Source organism: Gigantopelta aegis, chromosome 1, assembly GCF_016097555.1.
Source record: "Gigantopelta aegis isolate Gae_Host chromosome 1, Gae_host_genome, whole genome shotgun sequence".
NCBI classification, from domain to species: domain Eukaryota; kingdom Metazoa; phylum Mollusca; class Gastropoda; order Neomphalida; family Peltospiridae; genus Gigantopelta; species Gigantopelta aegis.
In genome coordinates, this window is record NC_054699.1 from 22062403 (window position 1) to 22086617 (window position 24215).

The 24215-nt window shown below is 37.4% G+C and overlaps 1 protein-coding gene across 2 annotated transcripts; it reads left to right on the plus strand.

Moving 5' to 3' along the window:
• The first annotated feature begins 331 nt into the window (after positions 1 to 331).
• LOC121366702 (golgin-45-like) lies at positions 332 to 10368 on the plus strand. 2 transcript variants are annotated; one of them, XM_041491110.1, is made up of 7 exons: positions 332 to 383; positions 1848 to 2520; positions 3653 to 3729; positions 5821 to 5943; positions 6809 to 6937; positions 7598 to 7811; positions 10131 to 10368. In XM_041491110.1, exons 2-7 carry the CDS (start codon positions 1870 to 1872, stop codon positions 10299 to 10301), a joined length of 1365 nt encoding a protein of 454 aa, XP_041347044.1. In that variant the 5' UTR covers positions 332 to 383; positions 1848 to 1869; the 3' UTR covers positions 10302 to 10368. The 2 variants fall into 2 exon arrangements, with proteins under 2 accessions (XP_041347044.1, XP_041347002.1); XM_041491068.1 differs by lacking the exon at positions 332 to 383 and adding an exon at positions 454 to 569.
• The last annotated feature ends 13847 nt before the right edge of the window (positions 10369 to 24215 follow it).

Sequence of the window (24215 nt, forward strand, 5' to 3'; positions counted from 1 at the left end):
TGTTATAGCCACTAAGGCTATATAGAAACATATAGCGAAATTAATTGTGGTCTGAGGCCTTCTGACGGGGCTAGAGGTCCGAAAGGACGTAGAAAGAAAGTGTTGACTTAATGCGCGCCCTGCACAGGCTAGAGGACACTCGAGCTACCTATCCCACGACTCGTGACTACACCTCAAAAAGTCTAGATTCTTTCACAATTTTAGGAATATTTTATAAGATCAGACTACTTTCTTTTCTTTTTTTTCATTTTGAAATAACTTTCTCTTTTCGATTCGGTTCTTTGCATCTTTTCAGTTCGGTTAATTTTGGTTATTTGCTTTTCTAGGGCGTTTTCGGTCATTAGTTTCACCGGAAGTGTGTGTAACACAAATTTCCTGTTGAGGTTTGTCATGTTTTGTTTTGATTTTGTGATGTAATTAAGCTATTTAACTTACATTTTCCCAGATATTACAGTTATATCGAGTTGTTTGTTTATTTCCAACTGGTACTGGACCAAATATTAATTTATTTACACAACTGCTTAAAAAACTATGGTTGAGTGTCATACGACTGATACGTCACATTACGTGTGAGTGTTTTCGATGGAAACATATTTCTGATCCTCCATCCGCATTTGACATTTGTAATTAACATTATTGCAGGTTCGGACAAACTATCATGTCACCATCAGCTTTGATATAGCCATGACCATTCCTCCTTTGCTTTCTGTCAAAATACAGTGGCATTAAACTGAGTTAATATATATTGTAAACATTGTACTGAAGTGGATGACACTGATCAACGGTGACTTATGCAATTTAGAAAACAATCGGTTCAGAAATAAATAAATTGTAGTACATACCACAGTAAGAAATGGATGGAATGATGTTCCTTGGGAAAGAGCTCTGACTGCCACGTCCCTCTCCTGTTATTGCTAACCCTAAAAGCTAGAGCACACGAGCGATAAAAAATGCAGCGATGTGCGTTAAAAATCGGATGAATGCAGTAAAAATTCACCATGTGCGACTAACCTGCGTTGCGTTTTTTAACAACGCGATGCATTTTCAGAAATAAACATGTTTGATATTGAACGCAGACAGATCCGATTGAAAACACACTGTGTGCGCCAATCTGCTTCTGCGTTGTATTGAGATTTGTTAGATGAATCAATCGTCTGTCGAAGCGTTTCAAAATGGCGTCATCCACCGACACAATGGACTCTAGAAAACAAACACGTTGATAGAGCTCTACCAGGAGAGAACGTGCCTGTACCAGGTTAATTCATCTGAGTATAGTGGCAGTTTTGAAGGCTGCGGCAATGGGGCAAATTGCCGAAAAATTACAAATGACTGGTATATGTAATTTTCGTACAGTAAGCCTACATTTGACAAATAAAGTCAGCGACATGGTATGTGGTACCTTTTTTTTTTTGGCATTGCAATTTATTTTCAATTTAATGTTTGCTGCCATTTTGTACATGCCACATGATTACACACGTCACATGACATAAATATATATATATATATATATAGCAGAGAAATTCCTGACCTATCGCTGGTAAAAAGCCAATGCGATGCATGTAGGCACATTCGAGCAGCATGCATTTTTAGACGGGACAGTGATTTTTAACACACGTCACTGCGTTTTCTAACATTTGTCTGTGCCGGCCTTAAGCCAGAATTGTATTTGGTGGTGGGAACGGGTGGAACTCTTCCCGTTCCCTGTTGGGAAGGACTATTTATTTCTTACAATGAACCTTTGTTTATAGTTTTATCACACTGCACCAAAAAGGTTTAATGGTAGGCGACACATTTAATTCCACAGAATTTGTATTATTATTATTATTTATTTTTTATTATTAATTTAGGTAATTCTAGTCAATAAAGAACATGCAGAACAAAGAAGTGCCTGGTGGACAAGAAACAGTGCTGTTAAGATACCCACTTCCCAAGTATGACTTTCAGGGACGAAAACTTGCTAAAACGCCAGCTGAAATGACCGATAAATGTCGAACCAATTTAATACAAGAAACTGGTTTAACGACTGAAGTTTCCAAAAAGCATGACAGTGACCATGGGTTAAAGAATGAAAAAGATGCCAAAAATATGAAAGAGAAGGAAATCAGAACACAAAATATCAGTGTTTGTAGCAGCGTCAATAACGTACAACCGATTTCTTCAAGCTCTAGTCAGACTGTTCAACCACAGTCAAATATATCTTCGGCTGTAATGGGTCATCGTACAGAAATTTTGTCGTCAAACACCTCTCAGTCTTGTACCGTGTCCATAGATACACAACCAGTGTGTGTAAGCTGCCGTTCTACCAAAGAGAAAGACAATTCAAGTGGTTTTTCTGAACATCGCACAATTCAAGTATCTTCCAGTTCCTCAAGGTATGAACCTGCCAAGTCTTCCGGTCCTGGTGGAAGTCCGTCGTCTCAGTGGCAAACTCAACAAGCATTTTTATTAAATAGTAATCAAGAATCGAAGTTGAGGGAAGAAAATGAATCTCTGAAAAGTCAACTGACTGTTCAGTTGAAGGTATGTATGTAGACAATCTATTGTTTTCCTGGTAATAATTGTAGGTGAGTGGTTTCAGAATAGGATAGCTATTACCAACATGTAAAGAATTAAGTATGATAATTAAAGTATTAAAATGAAAAGGTAAAATAGTACATGTAAATACAGAAACACTCAGTCTCTCCACTTTGCATCATTGGGCACTTAATGGGTAAATGCGTGGATAGGGTCGTGTATGTAAGCCGAAAAGTAATGCTGCTTGCCTTTAGCAATGAAGACCTGCTACTATCACATTCTGTGACACTGACAGACCACATATTTTTAAGTAGCAGAATGAAATGTGAAAAAAAAATATCCGTTCATATATTGAAAAATAATAAATTAGGTGGTCATTCACCAAACAGTTGCAAATTTATATATGTCACAGTGTTTTTGCTGCTCCATTTAAATGGGGCGGCCCGCCCTCCTTTCATGTTTTCCACCCTCCTTTATTTTTCTGCACCCCTCTTTATTTTCCAGCACCTATCTCCGCTATTTCCAAATGCACACCTTTTTCCACACACAAAAAACCACAACGATCAGTCTACACACTGGACATCAAAGGAAATAAGCCACGTTGTGTATGAAAAAGCAATTGATGACGTTTCGCCCCCAAGGCAGATCGCCCCCAACTCTTCCCCCCCCCCCCCCCCCCCCCCCCCCCCCCCCCCCCCCCCCCCCCCCCAAAAAAAAGTTAAAAAAAAAGATTTGGACAGACCATGAGTCAGACCGGGCACATTTGATATAATCACCAGTTTAAATAATATATATATATATATATATATACACCGCCTTTACAAAAACAAATTTTACAAACAACTTTATTGTCTGGGCGAGCAGAAAATGTTGCCAAATTATCAATTACACTTCAAAAATTGCATAAACCCAGTTATTTTTGTAACAAATATCAATTATTCCAGATAATTATTTCTCAAAATTAAAATAAATTCACCAGTTTTTGAAATTCACAATTGGTGAACTTGGCGAGTGCCAGAGCTAGCCCTGAGATGTATCTTATTTAATGTAGGACCATGCTGTTGTTAAACACATACATGTATATATATTTGGACTAGAGATTGCTTTGTATTTAAAAATGTTTGCTGTTTGTTGACAGGTGAATTCTGAGTTGAAGAAACTGCTGATAGCATCGGTTGGCGAGGAGCTGGAGACGAGAGTTGAAAGACTTGTCAGGTACTCAGTTTATTGCATAATTCTTAGTGGAAGGAAGGAAATGTTTTATTTAACGATGCAGTCAGCATATTTTATTTACGGTTATATGACATCAGACATATGATTAAGGACCACACTAATATTGAGAGAGGAAACCTGCTATCGCCACTTCATGGGCTACTCTTTTTGACTAGTGGCAAAGGATGTTTTATATGCACCATCCCACAGACAGGATAGCACATACCACAGCTTTTGTTACACCAGTTGTGGAGCACTGGCTGGAACTAGAAGTAACCCAATGGACCCACTGATGGGGATCGATCCTAGATCGATCGCACATCAGGCAGGCATTGTACCACTGAGCTACGACCCACCCCCAATTCTTATTTTCAGTCCCTGTATTCTCTCTTCTTTTTTTTTTTGAGGCAGGATTTAGCTCGGTTGAGTGCTTGCTCGAGATGCTTGCGTCGCAGGATCGAACCACCTCGGTGGATCCATTCAACTGATTTTTTTTATTATTCCAACCAGTGCACCAAAATTGGTCAAAGGCCATGGTATGAGCTTTCCTGTCTGTGGGAAAGTGCATGTAAAAGGTTCCTTGCTGCATTAGGAAAAATGTAGCAGGTTTCCTCTGATGACTACATGTCAGAATTACCATGTGTTTGACATCCAGTAGCCGATGATTAATTGATTGATGTGCTCCAGTGGTGTTGTTAAACAAAACAAACCTTTTTCGATGACTACATGTTAGAATTACCAAATTTTTGACATCCAATAGTTGATGTTTAATTAATCAATGTGCTCTAGTAGTGTCATTAAACATAACAAACTTTAACTATCCTCTTTTCGTTATCTTCTTTTTCATTCCTTCCTAGGCTGGCAGCACTTATTATCTTTTAACTTTTTAGAACTAGGAAATCCACTACATTTATTCATTAGCAGCAAGGGATCTGTTATATATAACATATATGCATGTTCTTATACTATAGTACCGGCCTCGGTGGCGTCGTGGTTAGGCCATCGGTCAACAGACTGGTAGGTACTGGGTTCGGATCCCAGTCGAGGCATGGGATTTTTAATCCAGATACCGACTCCAAACCCTGAATGAGTGCACCAACCAGTGATCCATAACTGGTTCAACAAAGGCCATGGTTTGTGCTATCCTGCCTGTGGGAAGCGTAGATAAAAGATCCCTTGCTGCTCATCGGCAGAGTAGCCCATGTAGTGGCGACAGTGGGTTTCCTCTCAAAATCTGTGTGATCCGTAACCATATGTCTGACGCCATATAAGCGTAAATAAAATGTGTTGAGTGCATCGTTAAATAAAACATTTCTTTCTTCTTCTTTTTTTATACTATAGCCTTTGCAGGGTTAGCTCTGGGTGAGCAGAAAATTTTGCCAAATTATCTACTAAACCCATTAATTATTATTTACTAATGATCTACTCTCTAGAAACACAGTTATTTTCTAACAAAATAACAGAACTTAATACGTAAAACTATTTCACCAGTTGTTTTAAAAATTCTCTGTTGGTGAACTTGGCAAGTGCCAGAGCTTGCCCTTCTTTGATATACCAGTCATGGGGCACTGGTTGGGACAGGGAAACAACCTCGGTCAAACGATGAGTCCATTGAAGAGGTTCGATCCTATGACTGAGGTGGGGCGGGTCGTAGCCAAGTGGTAAAGCACTCGTTTGATGTGTGGTCGGTCTGGGATCGATCCCTGTTGGTGGGCCCATTGGGCTGTTTCTCATTACAGCCAGAGCACCACGATTGGTATATCAAAGGCTGTGGTATGTGCTATCCTGTCTGTGGGATGCTGCATATAAAAGATCCCTTGCAGCTGCTACTAATGGAAAAATGTAGTGGGTTTTTTCTCTGAGACTATAAGTAAAAATTACCAAATGTTTGACATCCAGTAGCCGATGATCAATGTGCTCTAGTGGTGTCGTTAAACAAAACAAACCTTTTACGACCCAGGTGAACACTACTGTCTTGGCTAGATCCGGCCACTTGCTAATACTGGTTTAGTTAGTGCAGAGTCAAATATTGAATAATGTTTTTTGAAAATCTCCCACAAGCTAACACCATGTCTTTGTTTTCTGTACTTGTAGGGATAAGGCGGAGCTGTCTGAAGAAGTGGGGGGATTTACAAAGAAAGTGACAGAAGACTACGAGAATCTCGATAAGATCTCCATCCAGGCCGACATGTGGAGGAGCAAGTTCCTAGCCAGCAGGTTGTACACATTATTATAGGATGTTGAACAAGCTTCACTGTCCTCTACTTTTATGTAAATTTTATACAATTTTACTAATGGTAATAATTGGATATGTCGCCTAAAGAGGAAGATAGAGCTTAAAAACCTTTTGATTTAGGGGTGGAAGGATAGTCATATTTACAAAATATACTTAAACAGAGATAGAAATAGAAATGGACAAGTACATCTACAAATCTGCTTGTCCATCAATATTTTTACTTTTCCAAATAAGTTATTGGTTTTATCAAAATTATCAAATGTTTGACATCCAATAACTGATGATTAATAAATCAATGTGCTCTAGTGGTTTTGTTAACAAAATAAACAAACGTTTTAAATCAAGAGCAAAGACAATGTTTTTGATTACTCAAAATGAAACATTTAAAATTTTTACTTATCCATTGGACAACCACTGAGGTATATTTTGCTTGTCCTGGCAGATTATCACTTGTCAGGACGAATGGATAAGTGCTTATTTCAAACGCTGCTTAAATGCAACATTTGACGGGGTTTTTTTTTCTCTCTTGCTGTCAGACAATGCAATCATAGTTATTTTACTAGACCCATATTGAATATCACTAGCCATGCTTGTAGGGCTACCATAATCTAGAAGCCTTATTTCTTATCATAAGTATTGCTGTAATTAAAGGACACCCTTTTCTGTTAAAATCGTACAATATTTTTAATGCAAAAATTGGTGGGAGTAGGTTGGTAAGTATAGATGCCTACAAACATGCTGGGGTGTGGTTAAACGAAATTACCTTTTCTTTGATCTGAAAGTGCACATTTGTGTTGTAGAGTTATTAAAATGGAAATAAATGTAATATTATTTTTATTTTGTTAGGGTAATGGTGGAGGAACTAGCTAGTGGGCGGGCATTTTACGCCATGCAGTACCAGGAATCCCAGGATGCACTGCAGCAGCTGTTGACGGAAAGACACGAAGTTCGTGCTCATCTACTTGAATGTTACAGGTAATTGATGTCTTTTAAACTCTTATTCATTAATGCACTGCTCAGTGATGCACAGTCAGTCTGGGATCGATACCCGTTGGTGGACCCATTTGGTTTGGGTTTTTTCTTTCTTAGTTTTGACACCCAATAGCCGATGTACTTTTCGTGCTGGGGTGTCATTAAACATCCTATTCTCTTCTCTTCTCTTCTCTTCTTCTCTTCTCTCTTCTCTTCTCTTCTCTTCTCTTCTCTTCCATTCTATTCCCGATTAGGCCAGTAAGCACAGGGTTTAAGCTATCATTTGCTAAATCACCAAACAGTCTTCACCATGAGCAAAATCAAAACAAGTTGAAGATTACTCCCTTCAAATGGTCCTAAGGGGTGGGGTGTAGCCCAGTAGTAAAGCGCTCGTTTGGTTGGTCTGGGATCGATCCCTGTTGGTGTGCCCATTGGGCTTTTTCTCGTTCCAGCCAGTACACCACGATTGGTATATCTGGTATACGTCTCTGGTATGTACTATCCTGTCTGTGGGATGGTATATATAAAATATCCTTTGCTACTAATGGAAAAATGTAGCAGGTTTCCTCTAAGACTGTGTGTCAAAATTACCAAATGTTTGACATCTAATAGCCGATGATTAATTTTTCAAAGTGCTCTAGTGGTGTTTATATTTGTTTGCAGAGTTCTACAACAAGTGAAAGGTGCCTTTGATCCGCTGAACACTCACCGCTCCTCACACCTGCCTTCCACCAACGTGATCGATCTGTCTAAACAGGCACACCAGCTTGCCGAGGCAATTCGATTCCGGCTGTTGCCTGGGCAACTCAACCTCCAAACTGTGATAGATATAGACAGCGACAGCGAGATGACTCATGCGGAGCGCTTTGCTCAGGATGTGAGTTACCTCCCTTTTTTAGTTTCAGTCACAAAATGTGTTTTTAGCCTCCCCCCTCCCACCTCTCCCCATCCTCCACAAAGTAGTCTTTGATGGGACTGTCTTTACCCCTACTAAATCTAATGAATCAAAACTATAAGGCAAGATCTTTTATTTTAGAAGGGAAAAATTTATATGTAAAAAAAATACTATAATGAATATTGAGGGATTGCCGGAAATGGTTGAGAAGGTGACTGGGTGTGTGGGGGGGGGGGGGGGGGGGAGACTGGCAATAGGGGATATTAGGGTTAAGCGGTTTAGCCATAGGATAACTAGGATCGACTAGCCTCCCCACCCCTCCCCATCCTCCACACTGAAGTCTTTGATGGGACCATCTTTACCCCCCCTTTAAATTTAACGATTCAATCATTATAAGATCTTTTATTTTAGAAGGGAATGAATGAATGTATAATGACACCCCAGCACAAAAAATACATCGGCTTTTGGGTGTCAAACTATGGTAAATGCAAAAAACTAAACTGATGATCAACATCAATATAAAAATTCAACAGTTAAATTAAAACACAGTGTAAAGAACTGTGCAAAAATGCAAATATCACAGATAGATCAAATTAAAATTTAGAGTAAAAGTTAGTATCATGTAGAAACTGTAAAATAAGTTCTGGATGAAATCGAAATGATTCCATCACATTTCTCTGACCAAATATACCTTTTCGAGTTTTTTTCAAATACTTACACTCCACCAAAATGTGGCGCACCGTCAGGGTACACTGACAGTGCTCAAATTGAGGTGGAGGATCTTTCTTTAAGATAAATGATGGGTTGAATATGTATGACTGATGCGAGAGCACCACACAGGACTATTTCATCCTTCCTGCACTGCCTGTAGGAGGACTGCCACTCTCCCAAGACTGGCTTGATAGCATGAAGCTTGTTTGCAACTGCATTGTCCCAATCATGTTGCCACGTCGAAAAGATAAAGTGGTTAATACTGTATTTAAAATCAGTATGAGGCAAATCCAAAGTAGACTTGGCAACTGAATCTGCCTTTTCATTACCCCTGAGTGAATGACTTTGTGCTCTTCAGACACACAAACACCCTCTCCCCAGTATCGGTGACCGGTGACATTAACTCCAATTTCAGAAGGGGAAAATTTATATTTAATAATAATAATAAAATATTGAGGGGTTACCATAAACAGTGGACATTGGAGGGTGGTAGGGTGTGTGGGGGTAGGCTAGCAAGAGAGGGCATCTAGCCGCCTCCTCTCCCATTCCTATCTTTACCCCCATATAAATAACTTAAAAATCTTTTTGTGGTTTTAAGGCCAAACCCTCCCCGCTTAATTTTCCTGGGGCTAAAAATATAAAAAAGAAATATTTGAATAAAAAAATTGTTTATTTGGACCGCCTGTCAAAAATTGACATTTATTTGTATTATTAGGAATTAGTTGTCATATTCATCATTTTTGGACACGCCATCTGAAGTCAGCCATTGCATTTTAGTATAAAGTCAAAAATGTCCCTATTAATTAAACACCTTCTGTCTTATGATCGGCCACTGGCCTTGCCAGAGACTGGACGTGGGATGGACGTGCCTGAACTTCTTTTGGATATAGGCATATAAATAAAGTAACAGTAACCGTCTTTAAAACATCCGCAAAGTGTTCGTCTTGGTTGTGTGATGAATGTGGAATTTAAAACTTTACAACTTTCATCTCAGGGGCGGCACAGACGGTACAGCCATGGCCATACCACTTTTGTGTGTGTGCGCGCGTGTGGGTTATATTTGTTGTATCTGTGAAAATGTCCTTACAAATAATTTGACAGGCGAGTCTGGCAACCACGAGCCGTAATACTATTTTTTTTACACTGTGCCGCCCCTGCATCTTCATGGAACAAACATCACCTTAAAATTACTTTCATTATTGATGCATTACATTTGTTTACCTGATTGCAGATATATATGGGAATCCTTTGTCTGTGCGATGTAATTCCATCACAAAACTTTGGCTATAGGTTTATAGAAAATTTTATGCATCTTTTTATCACATTTCAGGGCTAGCTTTGCCACTCGGCAAATTTGCCAATTGCGAATTTAAAAAACAACTGACAAATTTTATTTAAATTTGGCGAAATAATTTCATGAAATATTTGATATTTTGTTAGAATATAACGGAGTTTCTGCAGTTTTTGAAGTTTGATAGAAACGTTGGCGTAATTTTCTGCAGACCCAGAGTTAGCTCTGCATTCATTCATTCATTCATTCATACTTTGTACGGTAATAAAAATTAATTAAACTACTTTTTATTTGTTTAGCTTGTGTCAAGACCTATCAACCCCGACGCAGTGCCTTGTTCTGCGTCATCTTCGTTTAAACTGTTTGGACCAGAATGTTCCAGAATCGACCGCTTCCATCCAGAAGTGAACTTTGAAAACCTCACATTCAACTGCTGTGCTCAATGCAAGGGTGAAATTAATGTTGTGTAATCCGCAGGGCTTCTAGATTATGGTAGCCCCACTCCCATGGCTAGTGATATTCAGTGTCGGGCTAGTAAATTACTATTGCCATGCCCGATGGCTATTGAATTTTTTTTGTCAAATGTTGCAATTAAGTCTTATTTTGTAAATATGAATATCCTGACCCACTCCAACTTACAGTGTTAGTGTTTTTAAGTTCTATCTCCCTCTTTAGGTGACATATGTCTGATTATTACTATTATTTATTAAAATTATATTAACTTAAAATAAAGTAGGGCTAGTAAATTTTTAATCCTGGCTTGAACATTTTTTAAATCACTGATCCCATGGCTGGTGGATTTAAGAAAAATTCTAGAAGCCCTAAATTCGCAATCTTTCCTATTTCACGGCTTAACACGTTGACTGCCCACTACAAGTAGCCAAATACTGGCAGATATTGCCGATTCAGTCACCTTTCGTTTTAAAAATAGCAATCTATTGCTCTCTCAGTAATAATACCAGGAGAGAAATGTCAACCGAGAGTTAGTTCCAAACATCTAAAAAAAGAAAAGCATTAATAAATAACAAATAATAAAGCAAAATAGGCCATTTTGTGACAGCAGTTGGCAGTGCTGCAGCAATTTTTTTTATTGCTGTTGCAAAATTGATCTGATACAGCATTTTTATCATTATAGGGTATTTACTTGGTTATTATCTGTACTAAATTTTTGTCGACAGATGATCTGAATTTCGAAGGCAAAAATCTATTTTGTGTTGCAGACATCTGTGTTACTGGGGTTTTTTCTTCTGAGTTTACTCATGACTGGCAGTCCAGGTAATGTAACATCCAATATTTGATCTTGGTTAATAGTTATGATGGAGTTATCTCCCCCAAACTACCAGTAGATTGTTGTCTTACAGGATATTTCAATATATTCTGTGTCGCATACATCAGTTTCTGGGGTTGGTTTTTAGTATACTATAACTGGCAGTCCAGTCAACACAACTCCAATATTTGGTCATGGTTATAGCAGAGTTATCTCCCCCAAAATACCAGGAGATTGTTATATTATCTGAAATGTCAATCTATCTATGATGTCAAATACATCAGAGTTGCTCTTTGTTTCTGTGTATACACACTGAACATTAAGTAGTCTCATAAAATGTAAACAAAACATAAGGCTCTTTGAAAAACTGGGTTTTTTGGTTTGTTTTTTAATGAACTTTTTTGGCAAATCAATAAGAAAATATACTGACATCCAAAAGAAACTTTAAATGCATAAAAATTTGAATAATTTGATAAATATTGTTGCTAATCGAAAAGAATCAATTTAGAAACCACCTTACAAACACTTTACATGTATCACGACGTGAATTTCATGTTTAGATTTTGAACTTCATACTTTTATATCCCACTGTACCGTTTGTTGGTTTCCATCATACAATTTCAAGCCTTGTAAAGTTTCTTTTGGACGTAGGTATATGTTCACCAAATTCAACTTTAATTTGTACAAGACTAGAATTTAACTGGTCATTTGGCAAGTGGCCGCAGTGCCCTTGTCATATGCCCCGATGCCCTGAACTTTATTTTGCATGTTACTAATTGGCCATGTGTAAGTCAAACGACCTTGCCCTCTAATTTGCCAAATTTGAGGCCTGTTTGTATTTCAGTCTTCAGCAAGAAAGGCAAGTTATCAGTTCAAATCACCTTGACACTTGCCTGGACATTTTTAGGAGAATTGAAAATAATATTTGTTATAAAAAAAAATTAAAACTTCAAATAATTGCTCGCCAACACTATTTCAGGAGTGTGATCTTCAGCTCACCTTGATTTTGGTCATGGTGAAGACTGGTGATTTAGCAAATGACAGTTTAAAGCCTACAACTGCGGGCCTAATCAGATACAACTTGTAGTTTGCAGTCAACGTGTATTGCTGTTGTATATATTTTTATAATGGGTATATGGGAGACATTTTGCAAGGGTTTTTTGTCTTCTAAATTAGAACAATGTGTATTTTTATTTTATAGCTTTATGTTGGGTGCATGGATAAATTTACAAGAGTTATAATATTTAAATATATTTATCCTATTCAAGGGTGTAATCAATGGGGTATGGGTATTGTTGTACATTAGTCATATATATAAATGTAATAACTAGTTAATAACGTAGGATATCGACTTCATCCTGTGAAGGGACGGGACGTAGTCCAGTGGTAAAGCGCCCACTAGATGCGCGGTCGGTGTGGGATCGATCCCATTGGGCTATTTCTCGTTCCAGCCAGTGCACCACAACTGGTACATCAAAGGCCATGGTATGTGCTATCCTGTGTATGGGATGGTGCATATAAAAGATCCCTTGCTGCTAATCGAAAAGAGTAGCCCATGAAGTGGCGACAGCGGGTTTCCTCCCTCAATATCTGTGTGGTCCTTAACCGATGCCATATATCCGTAAATAAAATGTGTTGAGTGCGTCGTTAAATAAAACATTTCCTTCCTTCAAGTAAGAATGGGAAATTCCATGTAGCTTGCAGAGTGCTATTTCCCTGTTCGGCCTAAACAGGATAAAGCTGGCATCCAACATTATTAACTGGTTATTGTTTTTATCCTGTAAACCATACAAAAATTAAGCAAAAAAAATAAATTGTGTTTATTTCAGCTACATTGTAGGATGACCTAAATAAAATGAACAATTTTGTAATGTATCTATGCATGAACACAGTGTATCGTCAAAAGTGATAATCTGCTAGTATACGTTTATGACTTTGCTTTATTCGGTCATCATAATCTGTCAATAGAAACAGTGGTTACAGGATCAAATATATTTAAAGTCATATTTATTGTTCTTTTAAAAAAAAAAAAAAAAATATATATCATATCATTTGTTTTGTTTTTTAAATATGAAATGTGAGATGTTTACGGGCTGCTCATTTTTCGTGTAGGATATTGCCATAAGCATCCGAGACAGGTGTGGGGGGACACATAAACATGGGGGGGAGAGGGGCTGACTGAGATTGAGGGCGCAAAGCAAAGTTTCTAGGGTGTTAGGGGGTATGCTCTCCCATAAAATTTTGAAATCTACATGTCCTGAAATACAGTACAATTTCAAGCATTCTACAAGTAAAATCTTTGCATTCGGCAAAAATTATGGGGATGTTTGGGCAAAATGAGCTGGCCTGAACCATTTTTATCAGGTATTTTCATCATTCTAATCACAATACCGGTATTGTAATCGATGTAAAAAATATATACCAATTCATTTGGAACTGTTATTAGCTGTTGGGTAGTAATGAAAACATGAATAAGTTTTATTTTCAAGATTCTGGCATTTTCATTTAATTTTTTTTTTAAACCTGCCTGCCCCTCCCCCCTTACCACCCATGGCTATAGTATTGCAGAGTTTTGTTTACATGATTTTGTCACTCTTGTTTTGACTTCGTCTAATTAATATATCTAGTCAATTACAAATATATCTAGTCTGTTTTATAAAGGCATGCTTAAAAAAAAGCCCAAATTTATTTGTATATATTTTTTAATACAATATTTATTAAAATCCCGTTGTTATTCAGGTACTGTTAAACGTGTTAACCAGCGACCAAAGAATAATACAAATGGCCTCTTTAAAACAGCTGGCTGTTCAGCTACTAAATATGTGATATCGTATATTTTTAATACAGAGTTCAGTTACTAAATATGTGATATTGTAAAGTTTCTATACAGAGTTCTGCCTAGGAGGGGTGCTTGCCAAGCTGTCAGTGTTATTTTCACTCAAGGGTACTGTAATGCTGACACTTGTAGCACAAGGGGGTGCACCCCACCCCCACCTCCCACCTTTGATCTGCTATTGTAATAACCTGTCACAAACTTGTCATTGTAAAACGTTACTTTGTTCTTTGTATATGTATGTATAATGTGCCATATGTATATATCAATAAACTTACTGTATGTGATAGTGTGTATATGTATATCATTGTTTTGTATATAATAAACTTGCATGCTTGTGTGTGTGTATAATACTGATGGAAAGAAAAAAGAGATCACATAAACATAATTGTACTAGACAAGCGTACTGCCACACCCCCCTTGCAAAACTTCAAACAGATATTCAGGCAAAATGTGCTATCTGGAGATATTTTTACCATGTACATTAAAGTACTCTTATAACGAACCGAAAGGAACCATCATAGTTTGTTATAGCAGTATTTCATTGTACACAGTTGCATAAGTTGGTAATTAATATGTAGGGAGATAAAATAGGATTTACGATCAGTTCGTTCTAAGCATGTTTGTTATGAGTGTATTTTACTGTATTTCCACCATTCTACCTTTAACATTAGTTGTAATCCATGTAACTATGTGTAGTGATTCATTTGCAAACCTATATAGCTCTTTGGCAGTAATGCTGATATGAATAAATATTATCCAGATTCAGGCATTTTTGTTTAATTCGGAAGCCTGTACACCTATGCACATAAATAGTAACAGCAAAGAAGTGATCCATAGAGTCGGGAAGTTAACAAGTGTTATTGACATTCAGTGCCACTTTATCTATGTATGTTATACAGACGTTACTTCGCTAGTGATAAATAGAGGATACTTCCCGAATGTCTTGTGATATCATAATTTATCAGCACGAGTGATATTTTTATCAGTGAGTGCTGATAAAGACACAAGGGGATTTTTTGGCAAAATTAACTGACCTGAACCATTTTTAACATGTATTTTCATCATTCTAATCACAATATTATACCGGTGTTGTAATCGATGTTTAAAAAAAAAAATGTACAAATTCATTTTTGGAACTCTTATAAGCTGTTTGGTTGTAATGAAAACATGAATAAGTTTTATTTTCCAGATTCTGGCATTTTCATTTAATTTTTGAAAAATTGAGGTGAGTGATTAATTGCTCACCTGACTTAGATTATAGGGAGCCATGAGAAAAATTGAGGTGAGTGATTAATTGCTCACCTAACTTGGATTATAGGGAGCCATTTAAGATATTACCATATTGATAACATATAAACTCGCCTGATAAGGGGAGCTAATAATTGTTCTCCTTGAACTAGTCTTAGGAAGTGTTGGGGAGCAAGAGTGATAACTTCCCTTTAACGGTGAGGTCTGTATTCTCGTATTTCTTTCTATCAGTATGAATATCGTTGTTTTGTATATAAATATACATTATTTTATGAGTGGGTATGCCATACGGAATTTATGAAACAAGTTTGGGATTTTCTCCTCCATCCAGTGAGAGTTAAGGGTATACAGCAATTTCCAAAAGAGTTTTATACATTTCATATGGCACTCCTGCGAATGTTATAATTTATTTATTATCCACAAACTGTATTTTATAATCAACGTTAAATATGATTATAATCACTTCACAGTTGAAGTTGGTAACATTCATCGATGTCAATTACAGAGACGCTGAATGTTGTCAATATCACAGCAGTGTATATCACAAGCTTGCAGCTGCTACAGCAACTACAGTGATGTCAAAAGTGCCATAACAGTTTTCATTGTATTATTATGACCCATGCCATAAAAACAGTGGGAAAATATATTTATGTAACCGTTTTTGTAGACCATATGGATAATAAATAAAATTAATCCCTGGCTGTGTGTGTATGTATGTATATATATATATATATATATATATATATATATCATGTATAAATTGGGGACGGGATGTAGCTCGGTGATAGTTAAAGTTTTGCTTTGTTTAACTTTACCTGAACTCAAACAAATGGCATTCCCCACCCCCCACCCCCCAAAGTTGGTAGACTGTTCCAAACATCCCAACAACCAATGGGATGTCTATAAAATCTTCCAATGAGTTCTCTACTTCCTGTTCCTTCTTTTTCCTTTGCTCTTATGGTCACAGTTTTTTACAGTTTTGTTTCACGACACCACTAGAGTACATTAATTTATTAATCATCGGCTACCAGGTGTCAAATATTTGATAATAGTCTCAGAGGAAACCGACTACATTTTTCCTTTATCAGCAAGAGATCTTTTATATGCACTTTCTCACAGACAGGACAGCACATACCACAGCCATTGATATTCCAGTTAGTGGGGGCCTGTTTGGAGCAATGGAAAAAAACAATCCGAGAATGGGTCCACTGTGGTGGTTTGATCCTACGATGTAAGCACCTCCGGTGACTCGGTGAAATGGGTCATAAGATCAATTTCACTCAATGGACTCTATGAGAAATTGCAGGCGAGCCTTAGCCCAGTGGTACAACGCTCACTTGATGCACGGTCGGTGTGTGATCAATCCCCATTGGTGGGCTATTTCTCGTTCCAGCTAGTGCACCACGACTGGTATATCAATGGCCGTGGTATGTACTACCCTGTCTGTGGGATGATGCATATAAAAGATCCCTTGCTGCTAATCGACAGAAGTAGTCCATGAAGTGGCGACAGCAGGTTTCCTCTCTGAGACTCGATATCTGTGTGATCCTTAACCATATGTCTGATGCGATATAACCGTAAATACAATGTTTTGAGTGTGTCGTTAAATAAAACATTTCTTTCTTTCTTTCTATGAGAAATTGCATATAAAGGTCAGCTTACTGCTGCTTTGGTAAAAGTAGCATATGTGTCAGCAGCAGGTTTCTTCTCTCGTGTCCAAGTGTCAAAATAACCATGGTAGACACTAAATAGTTGAAAAAAGTTGAGGTGTCGTTAAACAAATATTCCTTTCTTTGTATATAAATTAAAGAGGTGGAAGTTGATCTGTGCCTGTACTTAGATCTGAGTTGATGTTAATTTGTATGTTGTTAAGTCATTCAGGCATGTGTGTAAGAATTTTAGCAAGGGGGAGGATTTAGACTGGCAAGCTAAATTTATAGGGGGATCGAGACATGTGCCCCTAGAAAATGTATTGAAAAAAAGAGAGATTTTTTTTTTATTATTACCAATATACTGTTAAAGGAGCAGACCCTAGTTTCAGCCAGTGAAAATGGACACTAAGTTTAATTAATCTACAAACCTGCAATACACATTTGGATAAGGTTATAACAGAGAGAAGCTAAAATCTGTGATATTTAAACACGGAAATACCGTCAAAAAAATACCTAAAGCTGGTTTCAGACAAACGTGCATTTTTAGAATTGTGAAAAATGCATTTGGGGGTATTGCAAAAACCTGGATGACCCGAACCACTTAAGGTGTATGAAAATTAATATTCTAAATAATACAATTTAAGTACTTCTAATTTAAATGATCAAAAATAGCTGTAATAGAAAAAAATAATAATATATATATGTTGTTGTGTTTAAAAACTAGGGTCTGTCACTTTAAAAGAGTGACTTTTATTTGCCAAGTAAAATGTACAAACTGAAGTTGAATCTGGCAAACATCTGTCGCAATAAATTCACCACAAAGCTAATGGCGACGCCATATGTTACCAGTGTACCAGCGTACAAGAATAGCTGATTGTGACAACATTACAATTTCATCAGTTGCTATGCAATTGGCTATTCTCGTGCAAGGCACTTGCATTGTGTGTTGTCGCCTTAAGTCCTTTGATTATTTAATCATTATTGTGACGTTGTTATTGACTTTTTCCTTACAGTGAGATTAAGGAATTTTTTTTATGGTTAATCTGTATTATTAAGGAAGTTACATCAAGTAATTCTGAATCAACTGTAATATTGTTAAGAAATTTTGTGTGAATGGTGACTTTGTTAAGGAGTTCTGTATGAAAAGTTTAATTGTTAAGAAACTGTGTGTGGAAGGTGACATTGTTAAGGAATTTTGTTTATATGGAGATATTTTTGGGAAGAAATATTGTGTGAACAGTCACATTGTTTTTTGGTATTTTTCTGAATATGTACAGATTATGTCATGTCTAGAGAGTATACCAAAACATTTACACAATAAAATACAGTTTTAACAAGCATGTGTTTTACAGTTATTTGATTTCAACTTTCGTGTACCACTATTTTCCATACATAAAATACATAGAGATTATTATACGAGCTTGCGTGTCGTACTGATTTTACGAAACCAGTGTCAGGATTTTGGTATTCCCGAGCGAGAACGAAGGTAATACATGAATCCTGACACGAGTTTTGTAAAATCAGTACAACTCGCACTCGAGTGTAATAATTTCTTTATTATCCATATTATTATTGTTGTCTTTTTGAATAACAAGATCCAACTCATAATATTTCAGCCAGGAGGAGACGACGAAATGACATCATATTTCAAATGCACAGTCTGCCAAAATTACTTGTTATTACACATGTGCTTCGTATCATTATTATTAACACAGTTACGTTGAACCATATGAATAATAAATTTGTAAAATGTTCGACTTTAAAGGGCCATATTTTTAAAAAGCTGTTTTAATTTTGAGTCTTGTGACAAATACACGATTGGTTGGCCACGAAGACCTATGGCCTGTCCAGGAAGCCGAGCGACCACTTGCTAGACTGGTTTTAACATTAGATAAATGTGATATGATAAAAAGTTGAAAGTTTAACGACACCTCTAGAGCACATTGATTTATAAATCATCGGCTACTGGATGTCAAACATTTGGTAAGTTTGACATATAGTCTAAGAAAGGAAACCAGCTACATTTTTCTATTAGTAGCAAGGGATCTTTTATATGCACCACCTCACAGACAGGATAGAACATACCACGGCCTTTGATATACCAATCGTGGTGCACTGGTTGAAACGAGAAATAGCCAAATGGGCCCAACGATGGCTTTACCACTGGGCTACATCCTGCCCGTGATATGATGGAAGACATGATACCAGTCAAATAGTTTGTGAGCCAGGACATCTTGAACATGCCACTGTTGTTTGCAACAGTGTGTTACCCTGTTAATGAGCAACAGTGTGTTACTCTGTTAATAAGCAACAGTGTGCTACCCTGTTAAAAAGCAACAGTGTGTTACCCTGTTAAAAAGCAACAGTGTGTTACTCTGTTAATAAGCAACAAGTGTGTTACTATGTTAATGAGCAACAGTGTGTTACACTGTGAATAAGATTTCTTGTTTCAGTCTGTGTTCTGCAACTGGTGTAACAAAGGCCGTGATATGTACTATCCTGTCTGTGGGATGGTGCATATAAAAGATCCCTTACTGCTAATTGAAAAGAGTAGCCCATGAAGTGGCGGCAGCGGATTTCCTCTCTTAATATCTGTGTGGTCCTTAACCATATGTCCAACGCCATATAACCGTAAATAAAATGTGTTGAGTGTGTCGTTAAAACATTTCCTGTTAATAAGCTGTGCTGATCTAACAGCCTATGGCCATACTTTCCATAGGGATGGGAAGGACGGGGTGGTGGACTAGGGTGATGAGGAGAGGTAGACCTGAACACTTAATTGAATCAAGAATATAATAAGTAAAGTATTTCCAAGAGTACCTGCCTACATGCATCTAGTCGGATATATTTGCTTTTAGACTTTAAATATACCTAACAGCCAGTATAAAGAAGATACCTGCCTACATGCATCTAGTCGGATATATTTGCCTTTAGACTTTAAATATACCTAACAGCCAGTATAAAGAAGATACCTGCCTACATGCATCTAGTCGGATATATTTGCCTTTAGACTTTAAATATACCTAACAGCCAGTATAAAGAAGATACCTGCCTACATGCATCTAGTCGGATATATTTGCCTTTAGACTTTAAATATACCTAACAGCCAGTATAAAGAAGATACCTGCCTACATGCATCTAGTCTGGTATATTTGCCTTTAGACTTTAAATATACCTAACAGCCAGTATAAAGAAGATACCTGCCTACATGCATCTAGTCGGATATATTAATTTGCCTTTAGACTTTAAATATACCTAACAGCCAGTATAAAGAAGATACCTGCCTACATGCATCTAGTCTGATATATTTGCCTTTAGACTTTAAATATACCTAACAGCCAGTATAAAGAAGATACCTACCTACATGCCTACATGCATCCTAGTCAGTATAAATATATTACATGCATCTAGCAGATTTAGACTTTAAATATACCTAACAGCCAGTATAAAGAAGATACCTGCCTACATGCATCTAGTCGGATATATTTGCCTTTAGACTTTAAATATACCTAACAGCCAGTATAAAGAAGATACCTGCCTACATGCATCTAGTCGGATATATTTGCCTTTAGACTTTAAATATACCTAACAGCCAGTATAAAGAAGATACCTGCCTACATGCATCTAGTCGGATATATTTGCCTTTAGACTTTAAATATACCTAACAGCCAGTATAAAGAAGATACCTGCCTACATGCATCTAGTCTGGTATATTTGCCTTTAGACTTTAAATATACCTAACAGCCAGTATAAAGAAGATACCTGCCTACATGCATCTAGTCTGATATATTAATTTGCCTTTAGACTTTAAATATACCTAACAGCCAGTATAAAGAAGATACCTGCCTACATGCATCTAGTCTGATATATTTGCCTTTAGACTTTAAATATACCTAACAGCCAGTATAAAGAAGATACCTGCCTACATGCATCTAGTCAGATATATTTGCCTTTTTGCCTTTAGACTTTAAATATACCTAACAGCCAGTATAAAGAATATACCTGCCTACATGCATCTAGTCAGATATATTTGCCTTTAGACTTTAAATATACCTAACAGCCAGTATAAAGAAGATACCTGCCTACATGCATCTAGTCGGATATATTTGCCTTTAGACTTTAAATATACCTAACAGCCAGTATAAAGAAGATACCTGCCTACATGCATCTAGTCGGATATATTAATTTGCCTTTAGACTTTAAATATACCTAACAGCCAGTATAAAGAAGATACCTGCCTACATGCATCTAGTCTGGTATATTTGCCTTTAGACTTTAAATATACCTAACAGCCAGTATAAAGAAGATACCTGCCTACATGCATCTAGTCGGATATATTAATTTGCCTTTAGACTTTAAATATACCTAACAGCCAGTATAAAGAAGATACCTGCCTACATGCATCTAGTCTGGTATATTTGCCTTTAGACTTTAAATATACCTAACAGCCAGTATAAAGAAGATACCTGCCTACATGCATCTAGTCTGGTATATTTGCCTTTAGACTTTAAATATACCTAACAGCCAGTATAAAGAAGATCTATAGAATTAGTATATACATGTATTTAGAATAAATACTAAAAAAATTAAATAAAATGAAAATACAAACTTTTTGTTCCACAAACATGTCCATTTTTACTCAAGGATTATATTTATAGATTACTCTTTTTGTTATATTTAATAATCTGAATTACAAAACTGTTATGGTGATAGATGGCAAAGAGCATTGGCTAGATTGTGATAATTTCTACAAATTGCTGTTATTTCGTCTACAAGAGGACTGCCATCTATGGGAAGACTGCCACCCCAAGACTGGCATGAATAGTTAAGTTTTGCTTAATGATACCACTAGAGCACATTGATTTATTAAGCATCGGCTATTGGATGTCAAACATTTAGTAATTTTGACATGTAGTCTTAGAGACGAAACCCACTATTAGTAGCAATGGATCTTTTATATGCACCATCCCACAGACAGGATAACACATACCACATCCTTTTGATATACCAGTCATGGTGCAGTGGCTGGGATGAGAAATAGCCCAAACCGACCGTGCATCAAGCAAGCGCTTTACCACTGGGCTATATCTCACCCCCCCCTCCCATTAGTAGCAATGGATCTTTTATATACACCATCCAACAGACAGGATAGTACATACCATATCCTTTGATATACCGGTTGTTTTGCACTGGCTGGAATAAGATAATGAATGTTTAACGACACCCCTTCATAAAAATACACATCAGCTGCTGAGTGTCAAACAAAGGAAGGAAGGAAATGTTTTATTTAACGATGCACTCAACACATTTTAATTACGGTTATATGGCATTGGACATAATATTATGGTTAAGGAACACACAGATATTGAGAGAGGAAACCTGCTGTCACCACTTCATGGGCCACTCATTTTGATTAGCAGCAAGGGATCTTTTATATACACCATCCTACAGACAGGGTAGTACATACCACGGCCTTTGAAAAACCTGCCTGGAAATGTTTTATTTAACGATGCACTCAACACATTTTAATTACGGTTATATGGCGTCGGACATATGGTTAAGGACCACACAGATAATGAGAGAGGAAACGTGCTGTTGCCACTTCATGGGCTACTCTTTTCGATTAGCAGCAAGGGATCTTTTATATGTAGGATAGTACATGCCACAGCCTTTATTATACCAGTTGTGGAACACTGGCTGGAAAGAGAAATAGCTCAATGGGCCCACCGACGGGGATCAATCCTAGACCGATTCAAACAAAGGTTCCCCAAGACTGATTATGATGTCATAACATAAATCTGAACCTAAGCTCAAAGCAATTTTTATTTTTTCAAAATATATTTTCATTCAATAGCCGATGATTAATAAATCAATGTGCTCTAGTGGTGTCGTTAAACAAAACAAACTTTAAACTTTTCAATCTCCTAGATACCTCTCACAAGTCTAGAACCCCACCCTGCATAATTTCCTGTTCCTGTGTAAAACCTGTGCCAGACAGCAGAACAGAAAGCCACAGCTGTGATGGCTTGCAATTATGAATCATTACCAAAATGGTGATAATACCAGCTGTTGGCCTAAGTTGAGTAGATCCTGCTCTGTCATGACTACTGCCACCACAGTGACAGCTGTCACATCAGCTGTTTCCATGCATCTAAAACAAAGGGTTCTAGCCAGTGCACCATCACTGGTATATCAATGGCCGTGGTATGTGCTATCCTGTCCGTGGGATGGTGGCACAATTTTTTAAAACATGTACATGTACCTCTGGGAAGTAACAGTTGGGGAGACAATCTCTAGTCTACTTTCGGGGGTGAGGGAGGATCGGATGTAGCTCAGCGGTAAAGCGCTCGCTTGATGCACGGTCAGTTTGGAAACGATCCCTGTCAGTGGACCAATTGGGCTATTTCTAGTTTCAGCCAGTGCACCATGACTGATATATCAAAGGCCATGGTATGTGCTATCCTGTCTGTGGATATAAAAGATCTCTTGCTACTAATGGAAAAATGTAGCGGGTTTCCCATCTAAGACTATAATGTCAAAATTACCAAATGTTTGACATTCAATAGCTGATGATTAATAAATCAGTGTGCTCTTGTGGTGTCGTTAAACAACAACAAACTTACACAGAAACAAAGGAAGGAAGGAAGGAATGTTTTATTTAACAACGCACTCAACACGTTTTAAGTACGATTACCATATGTGGTGTCAGACATAATTATGGGTGAGCACCACTTGGATAATGAAAGAGGAAACCCACAATGTGTTATTTCCAACATGGGCTGTTTTATATGTATCCCACAGACAGTCCATCACTTGACATTCTGCTTTTAAAATTCTGCAAGTCAACACTACAATTAAGCAATCAGGGGCGGGATGTAGCCCAGTGGTAAAGCACTCGCTCGATGCGTGGTCGGTTTGGGATCGATCTCCGTCATTGGGTCCATTGGGCAATTTCTCATTCCATGTACTATCTGTCTGTGGGATGGTGCATATAAAAGATCCCTTGCTGCTAATCGAAAAGAGTAGCCCATGAAGTGGTGACAGCAGGTTTCTTCTCTCAATATCTGTGTTGTCCATAACCATATGTCTGATGCCATATAACCGTAAATAAAATGTCTCGAGTCCTTCGTTAAATATAACATTTCCTTCCCTCAGACAGTTCATCACTTAAAATTCTGCAAGTCAACACTACAATTAAGCAATTATGCCCATATTTGGGCTTCTAGAGCTGAACTTGGTCTATACCCACTTTTATTACCGTATTTGACCGGGAATAAGCCCAGGGCGGCAACACAACTCATTTGTAGCATTGTTGGGGGTGGGCTTATTTCCAGACATGGGGCCAGTTTAAAAAAAAAAAAAATCCAAAGTTCACTAATGA